A 22,749-nucleotide genomic window follows, 5' to 3' on the forward strand; every position below is an offset into this window, starting at 1 on the left:
GTTTTGGAGCCTTCTATTCGCAGATGAGATGTCGTAAATGTCGTAGGACCGAAATCACGGTAAAACTAGAGGCGAACGTGATAAATGATAGTGCGCAGGAGGGCCTTGTAGCGTAGTGAGAGATAAATAGTCAGAGCGATGGCGGAGTGAAGCTGACAGGGTGTGATAAATCGCCGCTCGCCTTCTGGAGATTGGAATCGGGTCTAATTTGATCGGACCTGGCACGTGACATGCGAGCCACTCATCGTTGCCAGACACTCTTAGGCAGCTATTTTTATCATGGAACCTACAAAGAAGGGAAGAGAACTTCATACAACAGTGCAAGAACAAGTTGATGCAGTTGATGCTGCTGAAAAGTAGTATGATGACTACAGATAGCATAAGTACTGCAAGTTCTCTGGCACTTTTCTAGCTCGTAACATCGTCACTTGGTTGAAATGAAGAGGCCCATCAAGAGGATAATGTTGAACTCTGCATACACGTGCCTTTAGATATCATAATAGGCTATGGAGTACAGAGCACGGAGTACCTCCACGATATCAGCAAGAGGCTGTGCAACATTACAACTGAGCAGACGTCTTTTTTTGACAACACGCCACAGCCAAGAACTAAGTTCGTCTGGTCTCGGGCTGAGAAATGATTTCCTAGGATTTTCAATGCACTCACATCAGACATGATCAGTTCAAAATTAACCAGGCTCCTTCCTTCCATCTCATCTCGAGAGTATGTTCAGTGTCGATTCCTCGAAGCTGCAGCGGCGGAGCCGGAGTCAAGGAGACAGCCCACATGTCCGCGAATCGCCAAGACATATTGCTCTGCATGCACAAAGTATCATCTCTCCGTGTCATTACTTGGTCCTGTGTATACATAGTACCAAAAAAAATCTTCCGTGTGAAATCATCATCATGATAAGAAATGGCCAGTGCCATCACTCAGAGTCCATGAACAGTGTTGTCCGCTGGATCCGGTATCAAGGGGAACAAAAACAGCACTCATCCACTGCTGACTTTCTGCAGCGATTCCAATTCAGAAAACAGTCACTCGCAAAAGACGCTTGAAGGATCTCGACTGATAATTGGGACTCTGATTTACCACCATTATCATAATGGACGGATTGAGGTGTACTCCGTACGTCAGATTCTGGGGTCGCCTACGTTGTTCGCTACCTCCTCGGCTACAGGAGCTACTTGAATACTCAGTTATCACTAGACGGTTATCGATCTTTTCCCTGCATACTTCAGTGGCGATTGCCCGAAGTACTTTCAGTCTGCCGTCATACCCGCTGAATCGGATACGCCCAAGCTCAATCACGCAGTGGTACTCTCATCGCTAACTTGCAATGGTACAGTTCAATCGTTAGTATGTGGAAAGCTCGATTGGAGGGCATAATCAAAGGCGTTGACGTATTCTTCCCGTCGGCGATATCATGAGCGAAGTCGCATGCCAAACAGCCGGGAAATGCAACGTAGACCGGAGATCGTTCATGGCCTACCTGTCACGCTGGATATTCATGTTTACGTTGGTTCGGTACCGACGGTATGTCATTGTGATCATACGGCTAAATCAAATTGCGTCTCCAACAATCGCTCGAACCTCCAAGGCGCGCAATGTATGTTCTTGTGATGCAGAAAGAAAGGACTGGTGCCAATCTAGCCGGATGGCTCTTGAAAATGTTCACATCATAATATACATAAGCTTTTGCTAGCACCAGGGACATCAGTTATGCATATAAATACAAGCAAAGTGAAAACAATAGGGGCAATGCTCTGCTAAGCAGATCTTACTCCAAAGGCCGTTCATGGCAATCTGATTTCAATGCAAGCGCGTCACATTTGACAGCTCATTTCTCCCCCAGCAACTCCTTCCGCATCTCTTCGCGTTGTGACCTGGCTTCCTCCTTCGTCTGACTCCGTTGACTCTCGAGCTCTGCGCGCTTCTGTTCTTGCTGTTCCTGTGCAGCGAACCAAACTAGAATGCAGAAATATTAGGCAATGACTTCCTAGATGCCAACCGGTGTGGTTAAGGACGCACTCGACTTATCCGACTTGGACCATTGCTTCAACCGTGTAACGTATTCATCAAACTCTCGAGCGCGGCGATCGCCTTCCTCCAAGCTCCGCTTCTGAAGATCGGGGTTGTATCGCTTGAATAATTCCTCGTCGGTAGGTCGGATGGATTGGACGAATGCTGGGCCGCCGACGCAGATCACGGTTCCACTGTCGACAGAAAGAGACACAATTGTCAGACGCGCATAATGAGAAACCTCCTAACCATCGTGAAAGAGAGTCCTTACGCCACCAGCATCTTTAACCAAGTCCCCGCCCGAGACATAGTGGGCTATTTTCAGCAACGGCTATGACGACACTCTGTTAGGAATATGAATGCACGCGAAAAAGGCAGGTCGGGACGAAAGACGCCGATGTCGAGAGAGGTGCTTTGGTCAACAGTATTTCCGCGACCCTCTCGGATATGACGGAGCCCACTTCGAGCGTTTGCAGCTGGCTTAGACGGGAGCGATGTGTGCAGTGGTTATGACCTCGCTTCTATCGGATAGCATCAGTAGCTCGGTGCAGGTGGGAACATTATCGGGCGATCACGACCAATCTGTGGCTTAGCTGCTGAGGCTGTGTTTGCTGAATACATGTGGCGCAGCTGATGGTCACTCTCCGAATCATCACTGGTCGTATTCGTTTTCCTCTTCCAAGGCAAGGTGTTCAAATTTTGAATCCCTTTCTCCGCAGTCCACACCTCCCGCACCGCCGATTCGCTAGCAACTAACAGTGTTGAACTGTATGGACTAGGGTAGGGTGTAGATACTCCGTGGTGGGTACACGCTTTCCACTCTTACATTCAGAGTATTCATCCAGCATTAGTTACCTAATATTACCAGTAATGCAACAAGAACACTTAAACCATCCTCATGCTCCATAATCATTTGCGAATCAGCTTCAAATGATCACGTTTGAACCTGTTACGGAAATCCCTTTGCATTGGTGCAGGTGATCACTTCTGCTAAATTACAGTACTCTAGACTATGCAAGGGAAGTATCAATAAGCAGATCTCGATATTGTTACAATCATTAGGCACGATCTCATAATGTCCTGCGCAGAGGTATCTTGCCTGATGCACCGGGACATCTCAGGAATCAACCCCTGAAGATCAACACGAGGATGACCAACTACCAGTGATATTCGATATTTCATCATTGTCATCGTATGGTGTACATGAGACTTGTCTCACCAGTCTTCGACCTTCATCCTATGACAACACCGTCACATGTACGGAGTATTGGCAGTAGATATGGATTTTGACCCTGGCAATGAGAGGATACTAAGTTGGAAACTAAATATTGTCCATACCTGTTAGATTCGAGTAGTCCACGGGAATCAAAAGGTGGCCTTTGGTCCACAGAAAGTAGAATAAAGCAAGTGGGTCAAGGGATAAGGATGGATTAGAAGTGTCATCATGTTTCACACACAGTTTAATACAGCCGACGAAAGACTAATGACTCTAAGGATAGGTATGCACTGGGGTGTATCTCTCCCGTATGCATTTCGATATGCCATGCAAGTGCAGCCAAAGTGTTTAGGAAGTAATCCAAGGGTTCTCCTTAATCAAATCTTGCATATACTCTGCAGTTACTTTTTTGAAGGGAGCCTGGCGAGCTGGGTCTACTTACAATAATAATACTGGATAGCCCACTCCTGTCGCAGAAGCTACTGGTAGATTTTTATTACCTAGCTCTTAGGTAGAACAATGGTTCCTTGGATTCTCTGTTCATGGTTTAATATCAGATTATGTGATGAATTAAAGAGATCCAAGACCGAGTATCTGCTTTTAAGTGCGCACCTTCTGCCTAATCATTATTATTCATTAGCTTTTCATCCTTAATTGCTCCGAACTCCACCACTGCGAACTAGTGAGCATCGATTGTCAAAATAAATTGCTCCCCTCCCTCTTGTCATTTTCTGAAAACCGAGGGTGTTTGTCCTTGGTCACACGCTCTTGTCACAGAAGGTGGTGGTTTTCACTTTTGGACACTCGTTTTCGTCTACGATTCAATTGGACTTTGATTTTCCTTCATGCCAATCCGGAGAAACAGCATTGCTGCGCGTGGATAGTCGACCGGTCAGTCCTCGCATCGTCAGTCCGATCGCGACTCAGGATCTCGGTAGTAGTCCTGTTGCGACAGATCGCCAAAAAGTGTCTATCCGCTGACAATAATGTATCTTTTCCTAATGCAGGATTTGCGCACCCTCCACTACTCGCATGATCGGGTGGATTACATTCCTTTCATCCCCCCTTGCTGAAACCTTGTGTGCTTGTCGCTTGGTATCTCCGCATCTTTCTTCCCGCCGTTCAAGGCCGCTTTCGATCATTCTCAGGTCTGGACCACACCCCTCCTCTTAATCTCCGTTTGGCTCTTTGTTTGCGCTGGACTGACGGGTTTTATGGACGGTATAAAGCCTTCACCAGAAAGCATTATTGTGGGGTCACCGTGAATCTGCCGTCGTTTACTTCCTGGAGAACAAGACAACATCAAGGCTGGCGCCGACCCACTAATTCGCGACGACTACCGACCATCCCTTAACTGATAAGAGCTGTTACCGAGCATGGCATACCCCCCACCTCAATCGCAGAGGCCTCCTCCGGTCAGAAACTACGGCCCTCGTCCTACACCACGAGGCCCCCTGCCGCCAAGTCAGATGCAAGATGGGTCTTATGACCTTGGATACAGCGACTACAACTATGGGTCTCGTGGCGACCGAGGTTATGACAACGCCGGGTACGGTTACCCTGACGATCGAGCTGTTCCGAGATCTCAGGGGGCCCCGCGAGGCCCTCCGCGACCCCCTCGTGGGGGTTATGGTCCTCCTGCAGAGCAGCCCCATGATCGAAGCTATGGCTATAATGGACGACCACCACCCGGCCCCGACAGTCGTCGCGGCTACGGAGACAGGAGGCCACCTCCAAGGCAGGACCGGACGAGACCGTGTAAGTGAAAGCGATACATGCACAACCAACTTCCCTGAGCAAGTGTTGATCGAAAGGCCTAGCTGGACGTCCGCCCGCACCGGAACAGGACAGAATGGCATGGGATAACCCGTTTCCCACGTTTCCAGCGCAAGAGGCGCGCGGCGCCGCCGGCACTAGAGGTATTGAGAACGGTATGGCGGCAATGAAGCTCAATGGCCAGGTGCCACCTGGGAATCCCCCCGATCGCCCGCAAACATCGCACGGAAGACGTGATATCCCTCGGCAATCCGGTTCTACATCGCCTGGTCGAGGGAGGGGAGTCTATCCTGGTCCTATGAGGTCGGCCAGTGCAGGACGCTCCGGGCGGCGACCTTCGGATGCCTATGAGCGCTCCTACACTTCCGCCGGCGAGCCGCCACCGATGCCTTACATTAACAGAAGTGCTACGATGCCTGTGCATTCGGCATCGCCCACGTCCTCTGCTGCCCAACCCACATATCCTGGGCAGCCCACCTATCAGGACCCTACCTCATCGAATGATTACAGTGATACCGATGAACTGCTGAGCTATTACAGAACAGCTCATGCCGACGAGTCCGACATGCCTAACTTTGATGCCATCCCTGACGGTGGCAAGGTCATCGATGAGAGTCTGCCGGGGCTAGAACAGCCGAAGCCGAAAGCGAGAGCACCTGCTGACCCTGCCGCTTCATCCCAAGGCCAGTATGCAGCGTTCAACCCGCATTCCGGTAGTGCCAATCAGTACCCTCAGTCGCAACACAATATTGCTGGGGTCAGTACACCGAACCGGTTTGATAGTGCAGGGTTCCAATTCGACCTACCCGGTAACCCACCATCAGCGTCCCCTGTCCGAACTCAGGGCAGTATGGACCAGGGCTACAATGGGCAGCCGGATTCTTACGAGGACCCGATGAATAATCAATATATGCAACGACAGGGAAGTCGAGGGCCTGCTGTTCCAGCCTATGGAAATGGACCTCCTCGACCGTACAGGGTGAATCAGCCTGGATTTGCGAACGAGCAACCACAGATGGTCAATGAGACGACTGAATTCGATTCGCAACAAAATCCGGACGCCCTGCCTCATCATCCTGCGCCTTTCCGTCTAGGTCATGACCAGGGCAGCAAGCCGCCTCCAGTGCGGCAGTACGACAATAGTAACACTCCGAGATCTCCAACCTCCACCGTCCCGCAGACCCAGCCTATCGCTCAGCCGGAAGACTCCGCGCCTGCGCCTGTCACTCACGAAGAGCTTGAGCGCTTGCAGCAAGTGGTACGGGGCGGAGCGGCCGACCAGAAGACTCAACTTCTACTGGCACAGAAACTGGTTGAGGCCTCGACGGTCCTTGTCGAAAATAGCAGGATGGATCCGAAAACCAAAGCTAGGGCTAGAGAAAAATACATCATGGATGCGCACAAGATCGTCAAAAAGTTGGTATCCAGTGGTTATGCAGATGCTCAGTTCTACCTTGCGGATTGTTACGGCCAGGGTTTATTGGGCCTGTTGGTAGACCCGAAGGAAGCTTTCAACCTATACCATTCCGCAGCGAAGCAAGGGCACGCTCAATCCGCTTATCGGGTTGCCGTGTGCTGCGAGATTGGCCAAGAAGAAGGCGGTGGAACGAAGCGAGATCCGTTCAAGGCAGTGCAATGGTACAAACGCGCTGCTACCTTGGGAGATACTCCTGCTATGTACAAGATGGGAATGATTCTCGTTAAGGGCCTCCTAGGCCAAGCCAGAAATCCTCGTGAGGGTGTTTCATGGCTCAAACGGGCGGCCGAGCGTGCTGACCCAGAAAACCCACACGCTCTCCATGAGCTTGCGCTCATGTACGCAAACGCCACTGACAATGACGTCGTCATTCGTGACGAAGCGTATGCCTCTCAACTGTTCCATCAGGCTGCAGAGCTGGGTTACAAGTTCTCCCAATTCCGACTTGGTGCTGCCTATGAATACGGCTTGATGGGTTGTCCGGTGGATCCTCGACAGAGTATCTTCTGGTACACGCACGCTGCAGCACAAGGAGAGCACCAGAGTGAGCTGGCCCTGAGCGGGTGGTATCTGACGGGTTCTGAAGGCATACTTCAGCAAAGCGACACTGAGGCCTACCTTTGGGCGCGCAAGGCAGCCACCGCGGGTCTTGCGAAGGCAGAATATGCGATGGGTTATTTCACTGAAGTTGGCATTGGAGTCGCAGCCAATCTGGATGATGCCAAAAGATGGTATTGGCGAGCAGCTGGTAAGTTCCTTCCCGTCTTCTGTCTGCGGTCTCCGTGTCTCAAGCTAATGTGTTTGCTTCAACCCACCAGCTCAAGGTTTTCCCAAGGCTCGGGAACGTCTCGAGGAAATCAAGAAAGGCGGGGCTCGCATGCAAAAGACCCGTCTCTCTCGCTCCGCTGTCAATCGGCAACAGAACGAGGGCGATTGCGTCCTCATGTAAACTCGGATTCATGCGTCACGTATTTCACGATTGGTTTCCTCGTGCACCTACGTTTTTTTTTTTTTTTTTTTTTTGTTATTCCTATGGCGTTGCTCTCCTTCGTCGGCTAGATTGCATGTTTTGCCTGCATTTGACGCATATACCCCCTAATGACATTACCAACTTCGCATGTTGACGCAATGTATAATGTTGGAAAAGGTGCCATTTTGGAGACGGATGCTCCGCTCTTGTACATTTGCTCTGCTGTCTCCGTTTGTCTTTTTCGTGATGTACCGAAGGAATAATGGCCATGTTTCCATCCTCACGCTCTGCTCTGTCCTCTTAGTGCCGCGTAAAACAACAAAGAGCCAAGAACCGCGGCCTTCTGATAATGTCGCATAGAGTGGTTTATAAAGCCGCGACCACTATCTGATGTCCTGGACTGGTTCGATACACCAGGCCAGATCCATTCTCCGACAGTAACTGGCTTACTGCATGGAAAGCTGACAGATTTAAATGATGTCGTCCACTCGCATCTGACATAACACAGCATCCAGATATCCATCTGACAGTGTATAAGTTTTATAGACACGGACACCATGATAGGACTGACATTGTCATGGTCCGACAGGAAAAGCACAAAGCGGGCTGATTCCGCACTTTTGCTGATGGCGGAACCGATGGGGCCATTTGCTTAGTATTGATTACAATTGCTTCGAGGTAGAAGTTGAAGACGCAATCTTTTCACGATAAATCCATGCTTAGATATTCCTAAATTTTCAGCCCCTCTGACTTGCTAACATCTCGTCTGTGCGCCCCCTTGTATATATTCTTGTCTAGCCACCGCAAACCCGGCTGACAGCATTCCTGTCCGCTTTATCCGATAGAGATACGGATATATGTCTTCAGCTGCCAATACTCCCCCATCCAGCACAAGCGACCAACACAGCAGTAGGAAACTCGCAATTCTCTCGCTCACCTCTCTGTTAGCGGCGATACTCCTCGCTGCGTTCGGCTACGGGTTCAGCGCCGAAAATACTAATACCACTGCCAAGCTGTTCGGGCTTAGACGACTCTTCGGAACGCAGGCTGCTGCTGTGGTGAAGAGAAATATCTCGACAAGCTCTGCTATTTCGAAATCCGGCAGCACGATGAGAACGCCAGTTTACTTCTTGAGTCATGGGGGTGTGAGTCTTCTTTCCTTGTTACGCGTAGGTCGGGGAATGGTGCGATTGACTGGGTGCTACAGCCGAATATCATGTATGAGCGAGACCACCCGGCGTACAGTAAATTAGGTGAGATCGGGCGCGAGATCACCACCAAAGTCAAGCCGCGGGCTGTTGTGGTGTTCTCTGCGCATTGGCAGGCTGGTCGCGACACGATTCAGGTGAATACAGCTGAGATGACGGATCTTATATACGAGTAGGTGGAATCATGACATCGTGCTCGGTTATGCATGCTGAGTGGGCTCTGTTAGTTTCTACGGCTTCCCGAGCCACTATTACAAGGAGAAGTTTCCTAATGTTGGGAGCAAAGAGGTTGCGAACAAGGTGCTTGATGCGTTGAAGGAGGCGGGCATCAAAGCGGAGGGAGTGAAGAGAGGTTTAGATCATGGTGTTTGGGTCAGCTTCAAGTGCGGTAAGTGGCTCGAGATATCCGTTGCGTGAATTGGTGGGCCGGTAGTAATGCGTGGAATGCAGCGTTTGAGCCAGACTCCAACCCCTTGAACGTCCCGATAGTGCAGGTGTCCTTGTTCGACACCGAGGATCCTGCTCAGCACTACCAACTCGGACAAGCGGTATCCAAGCTCCGCGATGAGAATATCCTGATCATTGTATCGGGTATGGCAGTCCACAACCTGCGCGACCTGCGGTTCACTTGGGGCAACCCCAAGCCAATGCCGTACACTACTAGCTTTGACGAGGCTCTGAAGGACGCTGTCACGAAGCCGCCTGCAGAAAGAGAGCAGGCCATGATTGACCTCCTGAAGCGACCCGATGCCCGTCAAGCCCATCCATCCTTTGATCATGTGCTACCCATTCATATCGGAGCTGGCGCTGCGGAAGATGATCTTGGAAAGAGACTCTGGACGTTGAAGGAGGGAAGTATGAGCTGGGCGCAGTATAGATTTGGTGATGTAAGCAATAATAGCTCGCTGTAGTAAGCATAAGTGAGATTGGTGTAGAAATTCCCACCGCACTTGCGTCCTGAACGTGGTCGACGTATTTTGGATTCATCTATAGATACAGTATTGGACAGCTGGAAGGAAACGGTGCATGAACATATAAGACGGCGTGACAATTGCACTACGAAGACTCCTTGACCAGCTGAGAGACTTTCTCTTCAATTTGCTGATCCGAAAGGCCTGTATGCATCCGCAGATATCAGTCAAAGCACTTGTACACTAGGACATTACCGAGACGTACCGGACAGCGATTCCTGCTTCTCCTTTCCAAATCCTGTTCATAATAGCTGTATTAGCCCAAACTGCTCTTCCATTGGCTTCTTCTTATGAATATCTGCCGTACCGTATCGAGCATATACTCTGGGCAAAGTGCCTGCTGCCTCCCGGATCAGAATGGGAGTCTGGGGGTTGTGCTTCTTCATAGTCGGGTACGCGCGCTGCAGGAAGGACCTGCGATCGGAAGTCATAAAGTCAGTAATCGCCTTCAGCATCAGCACCGCGATTGCCAGAATCTTACCGTGTAGCAGCGCTCTGCTCTGAAGTCTGGCAGAAAAGGAAGCGGAGCTCCTTCAGTCCTTTAGAGAAGGCGTATTTGGACGACATTATGCAAAAGAATGGACGATTTAAATGGACAAAAGCGTAGACAGCCGGAACAAACTATCCCCCCGTAAACGATAGCAATGGGTATCAATTGGGGATATTGAGCGCGAGAGAACCGATGAGGGGTGTTGCAGAGCACTTTGATGATGATTCCGTCGGAGTTCGATTGTAGACCAATACGGTCAAGCGTAATGTCGCCGCTTACCTCAGCCGGAAAACGAGCCGCATTCCCAACGAGGCCGCCGAGGTCGGGCAGTGGCCATAATGAGATATCTGATACATATCGTCGACCGGAACACCTCGCGTGCTTCGTTTCTTATTCCTCCTTAGACTATTTCCACTCATACTTCGGTGGGGTTCTTGATAGTGCTTTGCGCCTCAATTTGTACAAAGACCCCATCTCTCTCCACACCGGTCCTTCCCTCGATCACGACCCTTCAAACCTAGTCATCATTTCCGCCGTGACAACACATCAAAATGTCTTCTTCGCGTATCGGTCTGCGCTTCTTCCAGAACACCCGGGCTGCTTTCCGCAATGCCTACGGTCCCTTCCGTCGGCCTGGTGCCCAGGGACGCCGTTTCCAGACCTCAGATGCGGCATCCGCCGAACAACAGAGCACTTTCCAGCGTCTATGGAACAGCCCTGTCGGCATCAAGACCGTTCACTTCTGGTATGTTTGGACATATGGTGGAGCAATTAATTGGTGATGTCCGCTTTTTGTTGATCAACATGCTGACATGAGATGATTTAATCGGGTAGGGCGCCTGTCATGAAGGTATAGATCCGTGAACACTATCTCTTTCACCGCCGTCATCACCCTTGCTACGCATTGAGATATCTAGTAGCTTAGAGATGCCGAACACTGGGTTGGAAACATATCGCTAACACCATTTTCGTTGAAAACAGTGGGCTTTGGTCATTGCGGGTATCTCCGATTTTGGTCGTCCCGCCGAGAAGCTCTCCCTCACTCAGAACGCTGCCCTGATGGCCACCGGTGCTATTTGGACTCGCTGGTGCTTTATCATCAAGCCCCGCAACATTCTGTATGTTTTGTTCATTGTTGCAAATACTCCTGAACTTGAGCGTACTAACAGTTTATCAGGCTTGCTGCTGTTAACTTCTTCCTCGGATGTGTTGGTGTCGTTCAGGTTACCCGGATCTTCATGTACCGCCGCAGCTTGGAAGGAGGATCGACAAAGGAGGCCTTGAAGGATATAGAGCACGAGGTGGTTGACTCGGCGAAGTCCGCCGTTGGTAAGGCTGAGGCGGCTGTCAAGAAGTCTACATAATGACTTCAGGTTAAGGTCGGGAAATGCTCGCGTGCAATCGCAGACCACAAGGACGCACGACGAGAGATATCCCTCTTTACTACAAGCAGAAGCGGCTACTGTATATACTCACCCTTGAATATGAGATAAATTGGCTAATAAACGATGCGCCTTTGCGCATTGAAGGATCAGTTGTGTAGGTTTGATGGAACATTAGGAGTCTTGGACCATTGCATGTTATGCTCATACCTTTCCCAAGAATGACAGTCATTACTGTAATCAAGCTGTGAGTTTTCGATTACTTTGGAGTCACATTCAGGCCCTTATCACGGAGCATTTGGAATGAAAAGCTTGATGACAGTTGACATTGTTCTTCCGCTATTCATAGTTAGTCTATATCGGCATTGCCTGTATGATTTTGACCTCTTTCTAAGATTTAGCTTGGTTTTATAAAGCAGACGATAAGATACAGACGGGTGGCGTTGTTACAATTTCCTTCTTATCTATTTAAAGTCTGCTGAGCGCAGTTCTACCAAGAAATAGCACGAGTGGCCAAGTGGCTAAGGCGTCGCACTTGTATCTACCCCACAAGGGGATCGATCGCTATGCGAAGATCGGGGGTTCAATTCCCCTCTTGTGCATTTCTTTTTTCAATCCGACATCTTTTTATTCGCGGGCCTCTTCCATCAATCCTACTTTTTCTTACTTTTTATGTGATTTCGTCTTCTCATTTGAGATATCAACAGCATGATCTAGGAGTTGTGTCGAATCACCTTGTTTTTCTTTTGTGGTGATGTTTGTAGTTGAGACAGGTGATGCCATGTATATATTTGTTTGAAGTTTCGAGCACTTCTGCCGGCCTTGGACCCATCGCTGTCATCGGATCAAGCAGACACAGGCTCAACTGAAATGTCTGAATCTCTACACATCGCCTTATTTGCTGGATGGTTAATTCTAACAAAGCCCATTGCAAATCTAGCCATAGGCCGTGCATCTTCTAATCCTGCTGATTTATGCAGAACTAACAATGCCTCGCTTGAGTGATAGCACCAACTGATTTAGATAATAAGCTAGGCCTGAGATTTGTCTTCTGTTGTTCCGCCAGAATGTGCTTTGAAATGTTCTAGCAGCGGCCTACATGTCCTTGAATAAGCTCTATCCCTTTCGTATCTCCGAATGCTATTAGAGCGCGCTACAGCGAGCAGCTTGCTCTGTTGAGAGCAGGTTGAGAAAATGAGCAAGCTCATACGATGGTAGAATGGGGACACACCGAGTGGGACTAGCTTAGGACCCTCGGTACGGACACGGAGTAGACGGTCGCGGAGATCGGCCCCAATCCAGAGAACGGAGAACTTTTGATCGAGGCATGTGGGCTCTTATAGAGTTTGTCCTGTGTTGCTTTGCGTCAATTTTGCCTTATATGTTCAGGACGGGATGATTAGTTACACAGCTCGATGCAAACTATGGAGTAGAGATAGAGTAGGTGCCTAGTAGTAGGCACAGTGTTATTGCGGGCTCGTACGGTAGTCTGAATTAATCCGAATCCGAATCCGAAAGGGGGTCGGTCTGTCTACTTTACGGAGTACGGCAGGCATTCTTCGACTATCACTGCCTGGCATCTCGTTCATTTCCCTTGCAATTGAAACCACCAGATAGCCATGGATTTTGACCATCTTGCCGAAAAGAAACAGGAACAGAAGGCCACTGCTTGGTTGAACCTTTTGACGAGTCGGAGCCCAGAAATCTTGTCTATGCAGCTTGCTGAGAAGCATCGGCCTGGCGAAACAGTATCTGCATGCCTTTGGAAAAGTGGTGCTTTCAATATATGCTATCGTGTCCGGTATAACGAGGGGCCAGATGTCATTGTTCGTTTCGCTGCCCTTGGAAGGGCTATTCTACGCAGGGAGAAGGTCCAAAATGAAGTCGCAACGATGAAGTACATACGCCACACCACTTCGATACCAGTTCCTGAAGTGTTCGGCTCCGGTATCTGTTGGGCGGGTCCTTACATTGTCATGTCATTTCTCGAAGGAGTGCCATTATCGCAACTCCTCAAAGATCCTTCCATAAAAGGAAGGCCTGTCCTGAACCCGCAAATAAGCGATCGGAGCTTGAAGCGGGCTTATCGCGAGATGGCCGCGCTTGTCCTCGAGTTATCCAAGCATGAATTTGATTCTATCGGGGCGCTTGGGGAGAATGAGAGGGGGTTTTCAATCACCGGGCGACCTCTCACCTTCAACATGAATGAGTTAATGGGGTCCGCAAATTTGCCTGAAGAAGTCTTCCCCTCGCACACCTTCAGGTCAGCCACGGACTACTTTGAAACGCTTGCTATACAGCATCTCCTCCATCTTCGGCTACAGCAACGAGATGCCGTCAGCAGCGAGGACGACTGTCGGAGGAAATTCACTGCTCGTTGTTTATTCCTTAATATTACGAAGAAACTCTGCGCCGAGCATCCTCAAGAGCCGTTTCGGCTATATTGTGACGATTTTCGTCCTTCAAACGTCCTTATAGATCTGGATGCCTCACGTGTCTCGGGAGTTATTGACTGGGAGTTCACATATGCTGCGCCTGCTGAGTTTACATATGTAGCTCCTTGGTGGCTCTTGCTGCAAAGCCCGGAAGATTGGGAGGGCGATTTAAACGAGTTTCTGGTTCGGTATACTCCCCGACTTCGTGCCTTTCTGGACGTCCTAAGCGACCATGAAAATAAGTTGATTAAACAACACCTCCTTTTGGAGTCACAGCGCCTCTCTCCCCGGATGGAACACTCCATGGAGACTGGGTTATTTTGGGTATGTCTAGCAGCAAGGTACAGCTCCATGTTCGATGAAATCTATTGGACATTTATCGACCACCGGTATTATGGGACTTTTACTTCTCTCGAGGACCGTATACAGCTTTTGGACCCTGAACAGCAGCATGAGATGCACGAGCTTGTGAGGATCAAGACTGACCTGTGCAATGAGGAAAAGGAAAGTTTCGACGATCACTATCCAATTGACAAGCTACTTGAATTATGATTGTGTATCTATCTAGCAGCTGAGAGATATTTCGGTATGTTCAAACAAACAGTAAACGCTATCAGGTAACCTAACGCAAGGCTGAGTGGCAGGTTCTTTCTGGACTGCCACTGGTCAATATGCTGAATCCAAGTGCAGGGGTGAGGTCCTCAGTATTACCCTGTCTTTACCTCACCCAACTAAACGCCAAACTTTTAGGCCAGGATCGAGGAACATTGCGAAGCTTAGGTAACTAGAGCTGGAATCCAGTCGATGATATATGCTTACATTATGAAGGGACCTCGTATCTTAACAACCCGCTTATCCGAATCATCTTGACCATGAGTGATCAGCAGGCTCGCGAGAGCTTCGCGTCCATCCTCAGCTACTACCGCCACAATCGCGAGTCGTTGGGAAATGTCCCAGACTGGGTTGACAAGCCCCAGAGCGGAAATATTGTCATTGGCCTTCTCAGAGATAGTGCTCCAACCGACGAACAAGTCGAAAAGGCTAAGGAGGAACTAAGGGCTTTCATGGCCATAGAAGAAACCCAGGCAGCCCTATCTGAAACGGAAAAGGCTATCTTGACGGCAGCAGCTAATTCTAGCCGTGCAAAACGACTGCAAAACAAGAAGGACAAATAAGTCGATACTGTTTGGCTTGGATTTGAATATCTAGGTATGTATATGTTCTGATTGCAGCACTTGACGTTTTATGCCGATAAACCTATGGAAGGTACGAATCTCTGTACGGAGTATTTGCATTCTGGAAATGCCTTTCCGCATTGCTTTCCCTTGCAACCACACAATCAGCACCCACTGAAGGAAGGAATCAAATCTTTGACTGGAGTTGTCTTCATCCGCCGAGTAAAGGCTTTCAACCTAGAAAACAGCTTTTCGATCGGATCCAAATCAGGTGAGTATGGAGGCAAATACACCAGCTTAGCCGCTACTTTTGAGCACATTTGCTCTATTCGCTCAAAACGGTGAAACCAGGCATGGTCCATAACAAGAACGGATTTTGGCACAAGATAGTTTCGCAATGAAGAAGAAGCTGCCGGATAAGGTCTCCAATGTGTAGGCCAGTCTAAGCACTGGAAAACACAAAAGACAATGCGGTCTTGAGCGTACACAGGAAGTATCTGATACCGCAGATCGCGATGGACTAGAAACTTGGATAGGTGCTATAGTATGTTAAGAGGAGTTTAAAGTAGACACTTCTACCTCTTTCGACAAGCGTTAATGACCCCAGAAAAAAAGGAGTTGAAATCCAGAGCAGTAATTGCTTAGTCCACTTTGCTTTCAATCATGTGGTTAGCAGACGTCTAGAATTTCTGATAGGAGGGATGACCATGATGAATGAGAACATGGAACCAATCAGGTCGCCTTAAGCAGAGACAAGTTCGCAGTCAATTGCAATCCATCTCAACTATCCACTATCAACAAATAACAAAGTCGGAAGGTCAGCGGACATATAATAGCTTCAAGCCACGAAGGAGTACATAGTTTTTCCTTCCAATCGGAGGAATTTCTCTCCACCCCCAAGTTATCCCTCCTATCAGAACTCCTAGACGTGTGCTCCAACCAAGGTCGAGTATAAACATCGAAAGCCAAGCGCGCTAAGACGATTAGTGCCCTGGATTTCAACTTTTTTTCTGGGGTCAACAACCAGAAACACGTGCAGAAGCATCATCTTTGGGCTTCCCCAAACTCCACAATTGCTCCGCCGGCGTGCTCCCCGGCTAAAGGCAATTTCCACCCCCTCACTCCACAAAGTGTCTATACTAGTTCATGCTGGGGATATGCAGCGTGGATTAATCTAGATCGAGAATGAATCCAACTCATATATAAACGTCACCCCTGTCACCCGCAGTCTTCTCTCGTTCAGCGATCTTCTCAAGCAAGTGCCCACCTTTCTTGAGGTTACATACTTGTCAATCGCAATGAAGTTCTCGTATAGCTTTATCCAGGCAGTGAGCTTGTTGCTCTCCTTGAGCCCTTCCGCTGAAGGCCTTTCTCGCTCGAGAAACGACGCGTGCAAGCCCAATCACCCATTCCAGCCTCTACCTCCCAGTCAGCCCCGGACAAAGACATGCCATGTTGCCAGCAACGGCTATGGTATGGACGACTCCAAGAACATCCTGCAAGCACTGCATAAATGCAACAACGGCGGCAAGGTTGTCTTTGATGCCGACAAGGTGTACACCGTTGGTACTGCCTTGGACATGACATTCCTTAAGCACGTTGACCTGGGTAAGAATCCATACTGTCGAGTTCAAAATTGACCATTGCATGCTTACGTGAATGCAACAGAGGTCCTTGGGAAGATTCAGTTTACCGATGATACCGATTACTGGCAAGCCAACGCCTTCAAGCACGGCTTCCAGAATGCCACGACCTTCTTCCAGCTGGGTGGTGAGGACGTGAACGTGTATGGTGGCGGTACCTTTGACGGCAACGGACAAATCTGGTACGATCTCTTCGCACAGAATGCGCTCATCATGCGCCCTATCCTGTTCGGCGTTATTGGGCTGAAGGGAGGAACAATCGGGCCTCTGAAGCTCCGCTACTCGCCCCAGTGGTACCACTTTGTGGCCAATTCTTCCGATGTGATCTTCGACGGCATCGATATCTCCGGATACAGCAGCAGCAAGAACCTGGCTAAGAACACTGATGGATGGTGAGAGTCGACTGCTCCGGACAATCATCTCTATTCTGACCACCGCCACAGGGATACCTACCGCTCGGATAACATTGTCATCCAAAACTCCGTCATCAACAACGGCGATGGTATATCTGCTGCACCCAACTTCAAGAAAACAAACTGACAAAGTATGCAGATTGTGTGTCCTTCAAGCCCAACAGTACCAACATCCTCGTCCAGAACCTCCACTGCAACGGCTCTCACGGCATCTCCGTCGGCTCTCTTGGCCAGTACAAGGGCGAGGTTGACATTGTGCAGAATGTCCTCGTCTACAACATCTCCATGTTCAATGCCTCGGTAGGGATCTTACACGCCCACCGGAATCCCTCAATAGCTGACGATTCTTGCTAGGATGGTGCTCGTATCAAGGTGTGGCCCGGTCTCCAGTCCGCCATGTCTGTGGACCTACAGGGTGGCGGTGGCCTGGGATCGGTAAAGAACATCACCTACAACCAGATGTACATTGAGAACGTCGACTGGGCTATCGAGGTGACCCAGTGCTACGGACAGAAGAACTTGACTCTGTGCAACCAGTACCCTGTAAGTCCATTCTTTCTAGTTCGCACGCGATTCGTGTTTAACTGACCGAATCTACAGAGCAGCCTCACAATCTCAGACGTCCACTTCAAGAACTTCCGGGGAACGACATCCGGCAGGTACAACCCCAACGTCGGCACAATCGTCTGCTCCAGCCCGAATGTAAGTGCGACACTATGCTTTGAAAGCAGCGGTTCTAATGCTTTTAGGTTTGCTCCAACATCTACGCTGAGAACATCAACGTGAAGAGTCCCAAAGGAACTAATGCATTCGTTTGCACCAATGTAAGTCCTGCATCTGGAGACTGTACGGGACAAGCTAACAGCCTTTACTAGGTTGACAAGAGCCTTCTGAATGTCAGCTGCGCATAGATGCTCCGCGGTGACTGAATAATGTACTTATCTGCTTTAAACTTAGTGTCTGATAATAGGAATGTCGGTTATTGCCAATCTACAATGACGTAAAGAGGCTGCCTGCTCATTGCGTCTGAAACATGACTCCACCATACAGATACCGAAAGCAAGAAGCTCAGTCAGCTATTAGCAATAAGCAATAAGCAATCGGGAAAACCCCATCCCCATGCATAAGGTGGAGCACAGGTCGTATATGCGGGGTTCGGCACAATTCCGCTGTAGCCTACAATAGATCATGAAAAGAGATTACAGAGCCTGTACGGTGTACAGGCATTGGAATAAGTATATCAACCAAGCCGATAGAAAGAACAAGTCTGGGGCAAGGAAACAGCACCTCTACCATGGCCTCAAAAAGAAGCACCAGCATCATCGTAACCGGTCCGACTCCGTCCGTCCCATACCCACAACCTCTTTCCAAGGATCCCAGATCTAACACCGAAAGACTGAATAGGAGGCGCCTCAGGCATCGGCCTAGGTATCACCCGCTACTTCGCCCCCCAACCAAACACCCACATCACCATCCTCGACATAAACGACGGCACCGCGATCCTCAAGCAGCTACGCACCGAGTACCCCTCCGCAAGCCTGGCCTTCTCGCAATGCGACGTCTCCTCCTGGGAAAGCCAAGCCGCCGCCTTTGAGAAGGTAGTCGCCGAGCAGGGGCACATCGATATCGTCTTCGCGAACGCCGGCATAACACAGAAGGGAGACCTGCTATCCAACATCCACGACGCGAGGCCTTCGAAACCGGAGCTGAGGACGTTGGATGTTAACCTCGTCGGCGTGATATACAGTACCTCTCCCCTCTCCCCTCCCCCCTCCCCCCTCCCCCACTCCACTTTCCAGGAAGTGCTAACACTGAGTGTCAGCGGTCAAGCTAGCAGCGCATTATATGGTGAGAAACCCGCCAAGAGGATCAGAGACAGGCCGCTCCAAGGGGAGTATCATCTGCACGGCGTCAAACGCGGGGATCTACCCGTTTCCGATTGTGCCGCTGTACGCGGCCACGAAGAGCGGTGTGATCGGGCTGGTGCGCTCGCTTGCGCGATCGCTGGAGAGGGAGCAGATCCAGATTAATGCGCTGGCGCCGGCTGTTATTGGTTAGTTTGCTGATTCTTGAGAGGGTCACAGAGGGGTGCGAGGGTGTGGGCTGATTGAAGCAGAGACGAATATTGCGCCGGATTCTGCGCTGTTCAGGTCCATGATTCTTACGCCCATGTCGACTGCTACGAGGGCGGTTGCGCAGCTTGTTGGGGACGCCTCGTTGACGGGGAAAGTGCTGGAATTGCATGGGGAGGAGGTGACATTTGCGGAGCCGCCGGCGTATGTCGATGAAGATACGGGGACGAATATTGAGATGTTTTGGAAGCTGGGGTATGCGTAGTAGATTTACGGGCCGAAAAATGATGGAGTCGTGAAGAAGAGGCTCTAGCTATTTGCTAGACCTGTAGGTTGATTTCCAACGGGTGGACCTAACGCCCGCTGCCCTAATTATACATCAATTCATTATCGTAAAACCGTCCGTTACCAACGCCAGATACCAAATAACACCGGTATATATGTCGTTATTCCCATTTATCCAGCCCTCAAGGAAGTCAATCGCTCTCATCCTGGAGCAGCACCTTGAGCTTCTCCAGTTTATCCTCGCACTTCACCTCCATCTGCATCACCACATCGACACTCTTCTTCTTCGTGATGAGGAGCTGTGACACAAGCCAGAAGTTGTAGCCGTTCTTGTAGAAGCCCATGGACGCCCACTCGTGGCTGGAGACTGTATTTCGCAGCGCCAACCAATGATCGCGCCATCGTGACAGTGCTGTTCGGATAGCGGCTAATGTGGAGTCTTCCGGAATGGCATCTCGAGGGGTCTCCGTGGGTGTTGAAGGTCGATGTGGTATTTTTGAATCAGGCAATTGTGTTTTGCGTACCAAGGGAGCCAGGAGGGTCATGTGTGTATTTATGAAGGCATACAGCACTACAGACGGGTGAGTTCGTCGTCATTTGAGTAAGGGATATGGTGGACATACAATGAATGAGAATAAACATATCGAGGACGGTCATATCCGCAATATGATCTGGAACATGGTCTTGTGAACCATCCTCGTTGGCTGGGTTGTCGAACAAATTCTCAAAGGCTTTGGAGATGGGAATATCCCGTGAGAATCGGAAATTCGGCTCCACAAAGGGATGCTGCGAGTCGAAGACTGCCTCTTGGCACGGGAAGTCCCATTCCACTTCTGTGTGGGATATACGGCAGGGGTAGTTTGAATAAAACGAGAAGGCACAGTCGAGGAGAGATACGATGTTCATGGTGCTGCAGGCCTCTGTAAGTCTTTGAACACAAACAAGGAATGACCATAGACATACCGAATACGGCATTCCTTCTGGATCCACGAGTACTCGTCCATCCGATCCTGGGGCATATGGCGGCATTTCATGAGTCCGATTCGACGAGCGACCTGCTCACTCAAGTTAGTAGCTAGAACTTGCGGAGCGCACACTATCAAACCCACCTTGACGACTTCGCTGAATCTGTTCTCCATTACTCTATTGCGTGATACACGACTTCCAGCCCAGTATTGCACAACGACAATAATGAAGCCGGCTTGGAAGTTCTGGAATTGAGCCCAGTCGTTGGGCTCGTCGTCCAGACATCGATTCCCACAAAACATCGAGCTGATCTCGGTCTCGACCGCATAAACCTCGCTGGAGAAAATGAAGAGCTCGGCGAAATCCAGCACTCGCTTCGCAATATATGCTTCCCTCTCGTCATTGGAGTACATGGCGCCCATGAAAGTGACGGCCGTAAGTAGCGGTATTGAGACAACTTCAGGATCGAACGACGCGCGATGAAGCATCGCACAGCTCGGTTGCCAGTACTTAAAGTACATTGCCACAAATTTGCGAATACGGCTCGTCGTCAGAAGGAAATTAAGATTTGTCGACAACTCCTGTTGAGCCTTTGCGTCGAGGGGCACGGACCAGGCCCTTGCGAGAATAGATTGTATCATTCCGGTGGCGAAGGGCCGTTCAGGTTCGTAGCTCAGCTGTTGCCCTGCTAATGTCAGGTTGGGATCCTGCCCGGGCGGGACGACAGCATGGTAAGCAACCTGCCCCACGTATGGGTCGTCTAGTAGCTTGTGAGGATCGCCAAAGGGGCCGTTGAAGAAGTCAATGAAAGTGTCTTGGAAAAAGGACAAGGTAGCAGCGTCGGACTCGATGAATGTCGGCGCGTAATCTGTCCGGCCATCTTTCAACTCATATCCGAGAATGGAACTCCCCGCTTCTTCGAGACTTTTCTTGTTGTGATATTCGAGGCTGCGTGTTCGATCGCTGCGCGGAGGAAGAAGGAATTGCTGCGTGAAACTATCGGTACCGCCATTGAGAAGGAATTGGATCGATCCACGATCTGACGATTGTTCGTAGTCTTCGCGCTTCTCTGTCAAGGCGTCTGCCCAGTTGGAATGTCAACGAGGCGACGTGTGAACGAAGAGACAGGCCATACCTGAATCAGTCCCTCGGTTCAAGACTTGCTTTTTTCGCTCGTTGTTGCATTCGATCCCTCGTTTCTGACAAGAGCTGCAGGGATTTGACCCGTCGCACCGCAGTTTCATCGACGTGCACTAAGGCGAAGGGCTGATTAGCGGCCATTCCGCGTAATTAGTAGCAGATATCGAATTACCGATTGGCAAGCATGTCGTCTTCTCCCTCGCTGTCCTGTATCAGGGATCTGTCGATCCCCCCTTTTAGGACAATCTGAGTAGTGGTCACGAAGGTTGTCGCTGCAACATTATCAAGGGCAAATGTCAGCGTCGAGGCGCGGTGAGCAGAACAGCAAAAGAAATGTTGCCAAGCAGCGAGGCGCAACTGGCACATCTCTTTTTTGTGAGAAAATCACAAAAAGCACAACGTACCAACGAGCGAAGGAGTCATTGCAGAAAATACAAGAGTAAGGTTTGATTCCGGAATCTAAGCAGTGATTCCAGCGAGTCAGTCCCAATCAATCAATCTGAGTTCAGGCCAGTAAGTTCCATAGCGAGATGCCTACGATCGGAGCGGCAAGGGAGAGCTGGACGGGAGCAAAACCACATACGGCGAAGATGATGTCTTTTCAGATGATCAATGCGCGTAAAGCCTCGCTGACAGATGGTGCAACGAAAATGTTTGTCGGTATCAGGCTTCATAATGGAGAAGAGGCGTTGCCGCGCATCGGGGAGAAGCTCAAGGGATGGGGAGGAAGTCTGGGGTAGAGGGAGAGGGGAGGGAAATTAGAGGGGGACGGAGGCGGAGTTACAGGCGATCGACCGCAGAGGACAGAGCTATGATGCGCTCATTCCTGCACTGGACTAAGGTAGGCAAATAGTGGCCGGAATTGTTAATAAAGATGAAGATTATCTGCAGCAGTAGGCACATTACTACTACTGACAAAGGTGCTCTCTTCCCAGTCTCCAATTCCCCTCAAAGAAACTTTGTCGGTAGCCAAATACCTACGAAGAACTTCATTTTCTCCTCCAAGCAAGTAACTGTACTCTCTGTGTATTGTACCGTGACAATCCTGACCCGGGTCTAACCGTACGTAATATCATGACAGTACCTGACAGAATACAGAACACCAAGA

General features: G+C 49.8%; 10 protein-coding genes and 1 non-coding gene across 11 annotated transcripts; 8 read left to right on the forward strand and 3 right to left on the reverse strand.

Annotated features, from left to right (window-relative positions):
- Positions 1-1,840: 1,840 nt before the first annotated feature.
- Positions 1,841-2,331, reverse strand: Aspvir_001918 (uncharacterized protein; the record flags this gene model as incomplete). Its single annotated transcript, XM_043273523.1, has 3 exons — positions 1,841-1,968; positions 2,032-2,216; positions 2,294-2,331. The coding sequence occupies 3 exons, from the start codon at positions 2,329-2,331 to the stop codon at positions 1,841-1,843; spliced, it is 351 nt and encodes a 116-aa protein (XP_043129458.1).
- Positions 2,332-4,614: 2,283 nt separating this feature from the next.
- Positions 4,615-7,440, forward strand: Aspvir_001919 (putative chitin synthase activator (Chs3); the record flags this gene model as incomplete). The annotated part of the gene is made up of 3 exons (XM_043273524.1): positions 4,615-4,996; positions 5,059-7,239; positions 7,310-7,440. 3 exons carry the CDS (start codon positions 4,615-4,617, stop codon positions 7,438-7,440), a joined length of 2,694 nt encoding a protein of 897 aa, XP_043129459.1.
- An 878-nt stretch (positions 7,441-8,318) lies between these two features.
- Positions 8,319-9,580, forward strand: Aspvir_001920 (DODA-type extradiol aromatic ring-opening family dioxygenase; the record flags this gene model as incomplete). Its single annotated transcript, XM_043273525.1, has 4 exons — positions 8,319-8,606; positions 8,669-8,841; positions 8,897-9,057; positions 9,120-9,580. The coding sequence occupies 4 exons, from the start codon at positions 8,319-8,321 to the stop codon at positions 9,578-9,580; spliced, it is 1,083 nt and encodes a 360-aa protein (XP_043129460.1).
- A 145-nt stretch (positions 9,581-9,725) lies between these two features.
- Aspvir_001921 (L51/S25/CI-B8 domain-containing protein) lies at positions 9,726-10,207 on the reverse strand (the record flags this gene model as incomplete). Its single annotated transcript, XM_043273526.1, has 4 exons — positions 9,726-9,784; positions 9,846-9,878; positions 9,948-10,054; positions 10,122-10,207. 4 exons carry the CDS (start codon positions 10,205-10,207, stop codon positions 9,726-9,728), a joined length of 285 nt encoding a protein of 94 aa, XP_043129461.1.
- Positions 10,208-10,681: 474 nt separating this feature from the next.
- On the forward strand, positions 10,682-11,494 carry Aspvir_001922 (mitochondrial pyruvate carrier family protein; the record flags this gene model as incomplete). Its single annotated transcript, XM_043273527.1, has 4 exons — positions 10,682-10,875; positions 10,965-10,980; positions 11,112-11,248; positions 11,308-11,494. 4 exons carry the CDS (start codon positions 10,682-10,684, stop codon positions 11,492-11,494), a joined length of 534 nt encoding a protein of 177 aa, XP_043129462.1.
- A 521-nt stretch (positions 11,495-12,015) lies between these two features.
- Positions 12,016-12,114, forward strand: Aspvir_001923. Its single transcript has one exon. It is a non-coding gene; the product is annotated as a tRNA-Thr (tRNA).
- Positions 12,115-13,131: 1,017 nt separating this feature from the next.
- Positions 13,132-14,499, forward strand: Aspvir_001924 (phosphotransferase family protein; the record flags this gene model as incomplete). Its single annotated transcript, XM_043273528.1, has 1 exon — positions 13,132-14,499. The coding sequence occupies one exon, from the start codon at positions 13,132-13,134 to the stop codon at positions 14,497-14,499; it is 1,368 nt and encodes a 455-aa protein (XP_043129463.1).
- Positions 14,500-14,819: 320 nt separating this feature from the next.
- On the forward strand, positions 14,820-15,122 carry Aspvir_001925 (uncharacterized protein; the record flags this gene model as incomplete). Its single annotated transcript, XM_043273529.1, has 1 exon — positions 14,820-15,122. One exon carries the CDS (start codon positions 14,820-14,822, stop codon positions 15,120-15,122), a length of 303 nt encoding a protein of 100 aa, XP_043129464.1.
- Positions 15,123-16,420: 1,298 nt separating this feature from the next.
- Positions 16,421-18,089, forward strand: Aspvir_001926 (putative extracellular exo-polygalacturonase; the record flags this gene model as incomplete). The annotated part of the gene is made up of 8 exons (XM_043273530.1): positions 16,421-16,730; positions 16,791-17,157; positions 17,209-17,267; positions 17,318-17,478; positions 17,533-17,721; positions 17,779-17,880; positions 17,928-18,002; positions 18,054-18,089. The coding sequence occupies 8 exons, from the start codon at positions 16,421-16,423 to the stop codon at positions 18,087-18,089; spliced, it is 1,299 nt and encodes a 432-aa protein (XP_043129465.1).
- Positions 18,090-18,472: 383 nt separating this feature from the next.
- On the forward strand, positions 18,473-19,515 carry Aspvir_001927 (putative short chain dehydrogenase/reductase; the record flags this gene model as incomplete). The annotated part of the gene is made up of 4 exons (XM_043273531.1): positions 18,473-18,509; positions 18,583-18,924; positions 19,001-19,231; positions 19,295-19,515. 4 exons carry the CDS (start codon positions 18,473-18,475, stop codon positions 19,513-19,515), a joined length of 831 nt encoding a protein of 276 aa, XP_043129466.1.
- Positions 19,516-19,726: 211 nt separating this feature from the next.
- On the reverse strand, positions 19,727-22,064 carry Aspvir_001928 (fungal specific transcription factor domain-containing protein; the record flags this gene model as incomplete). The annotated part of the gene is made up of 7 exons (XM_043273532.1): positions 19,727-20,106; positions 20,159-20,445; positions 20,499-20,590; positions 20,645-21,582; positions 21,637-21,710; positions 21,814-21,913; positions 22,046-22,064. The coding sequence occupies 7 exons, from the start codon at positions 22,062-22,064 to the stop codon at positions 19,727-19,729; spliced, it is 1,890 nt and encodes a 629-aa protein (XP_043129467.1).
- Positions 22,065-22,749: the final 685 nt, after the last annotated feature.

The sequence above is a fragment of the Aspergillus viridinutans genome, assembly GCF_018404265.1.
Source record: "Aspergillus viridinutans IFM 47045 DNA, scaffold_10, whole genome shotgun sequence".
NCBI lineage: Eukaryota > Fungi > Ascomycota > Eurotiomycetes > Eurotiales > Aspergillaceae > Aspergillus > Aspergillus viridinutans.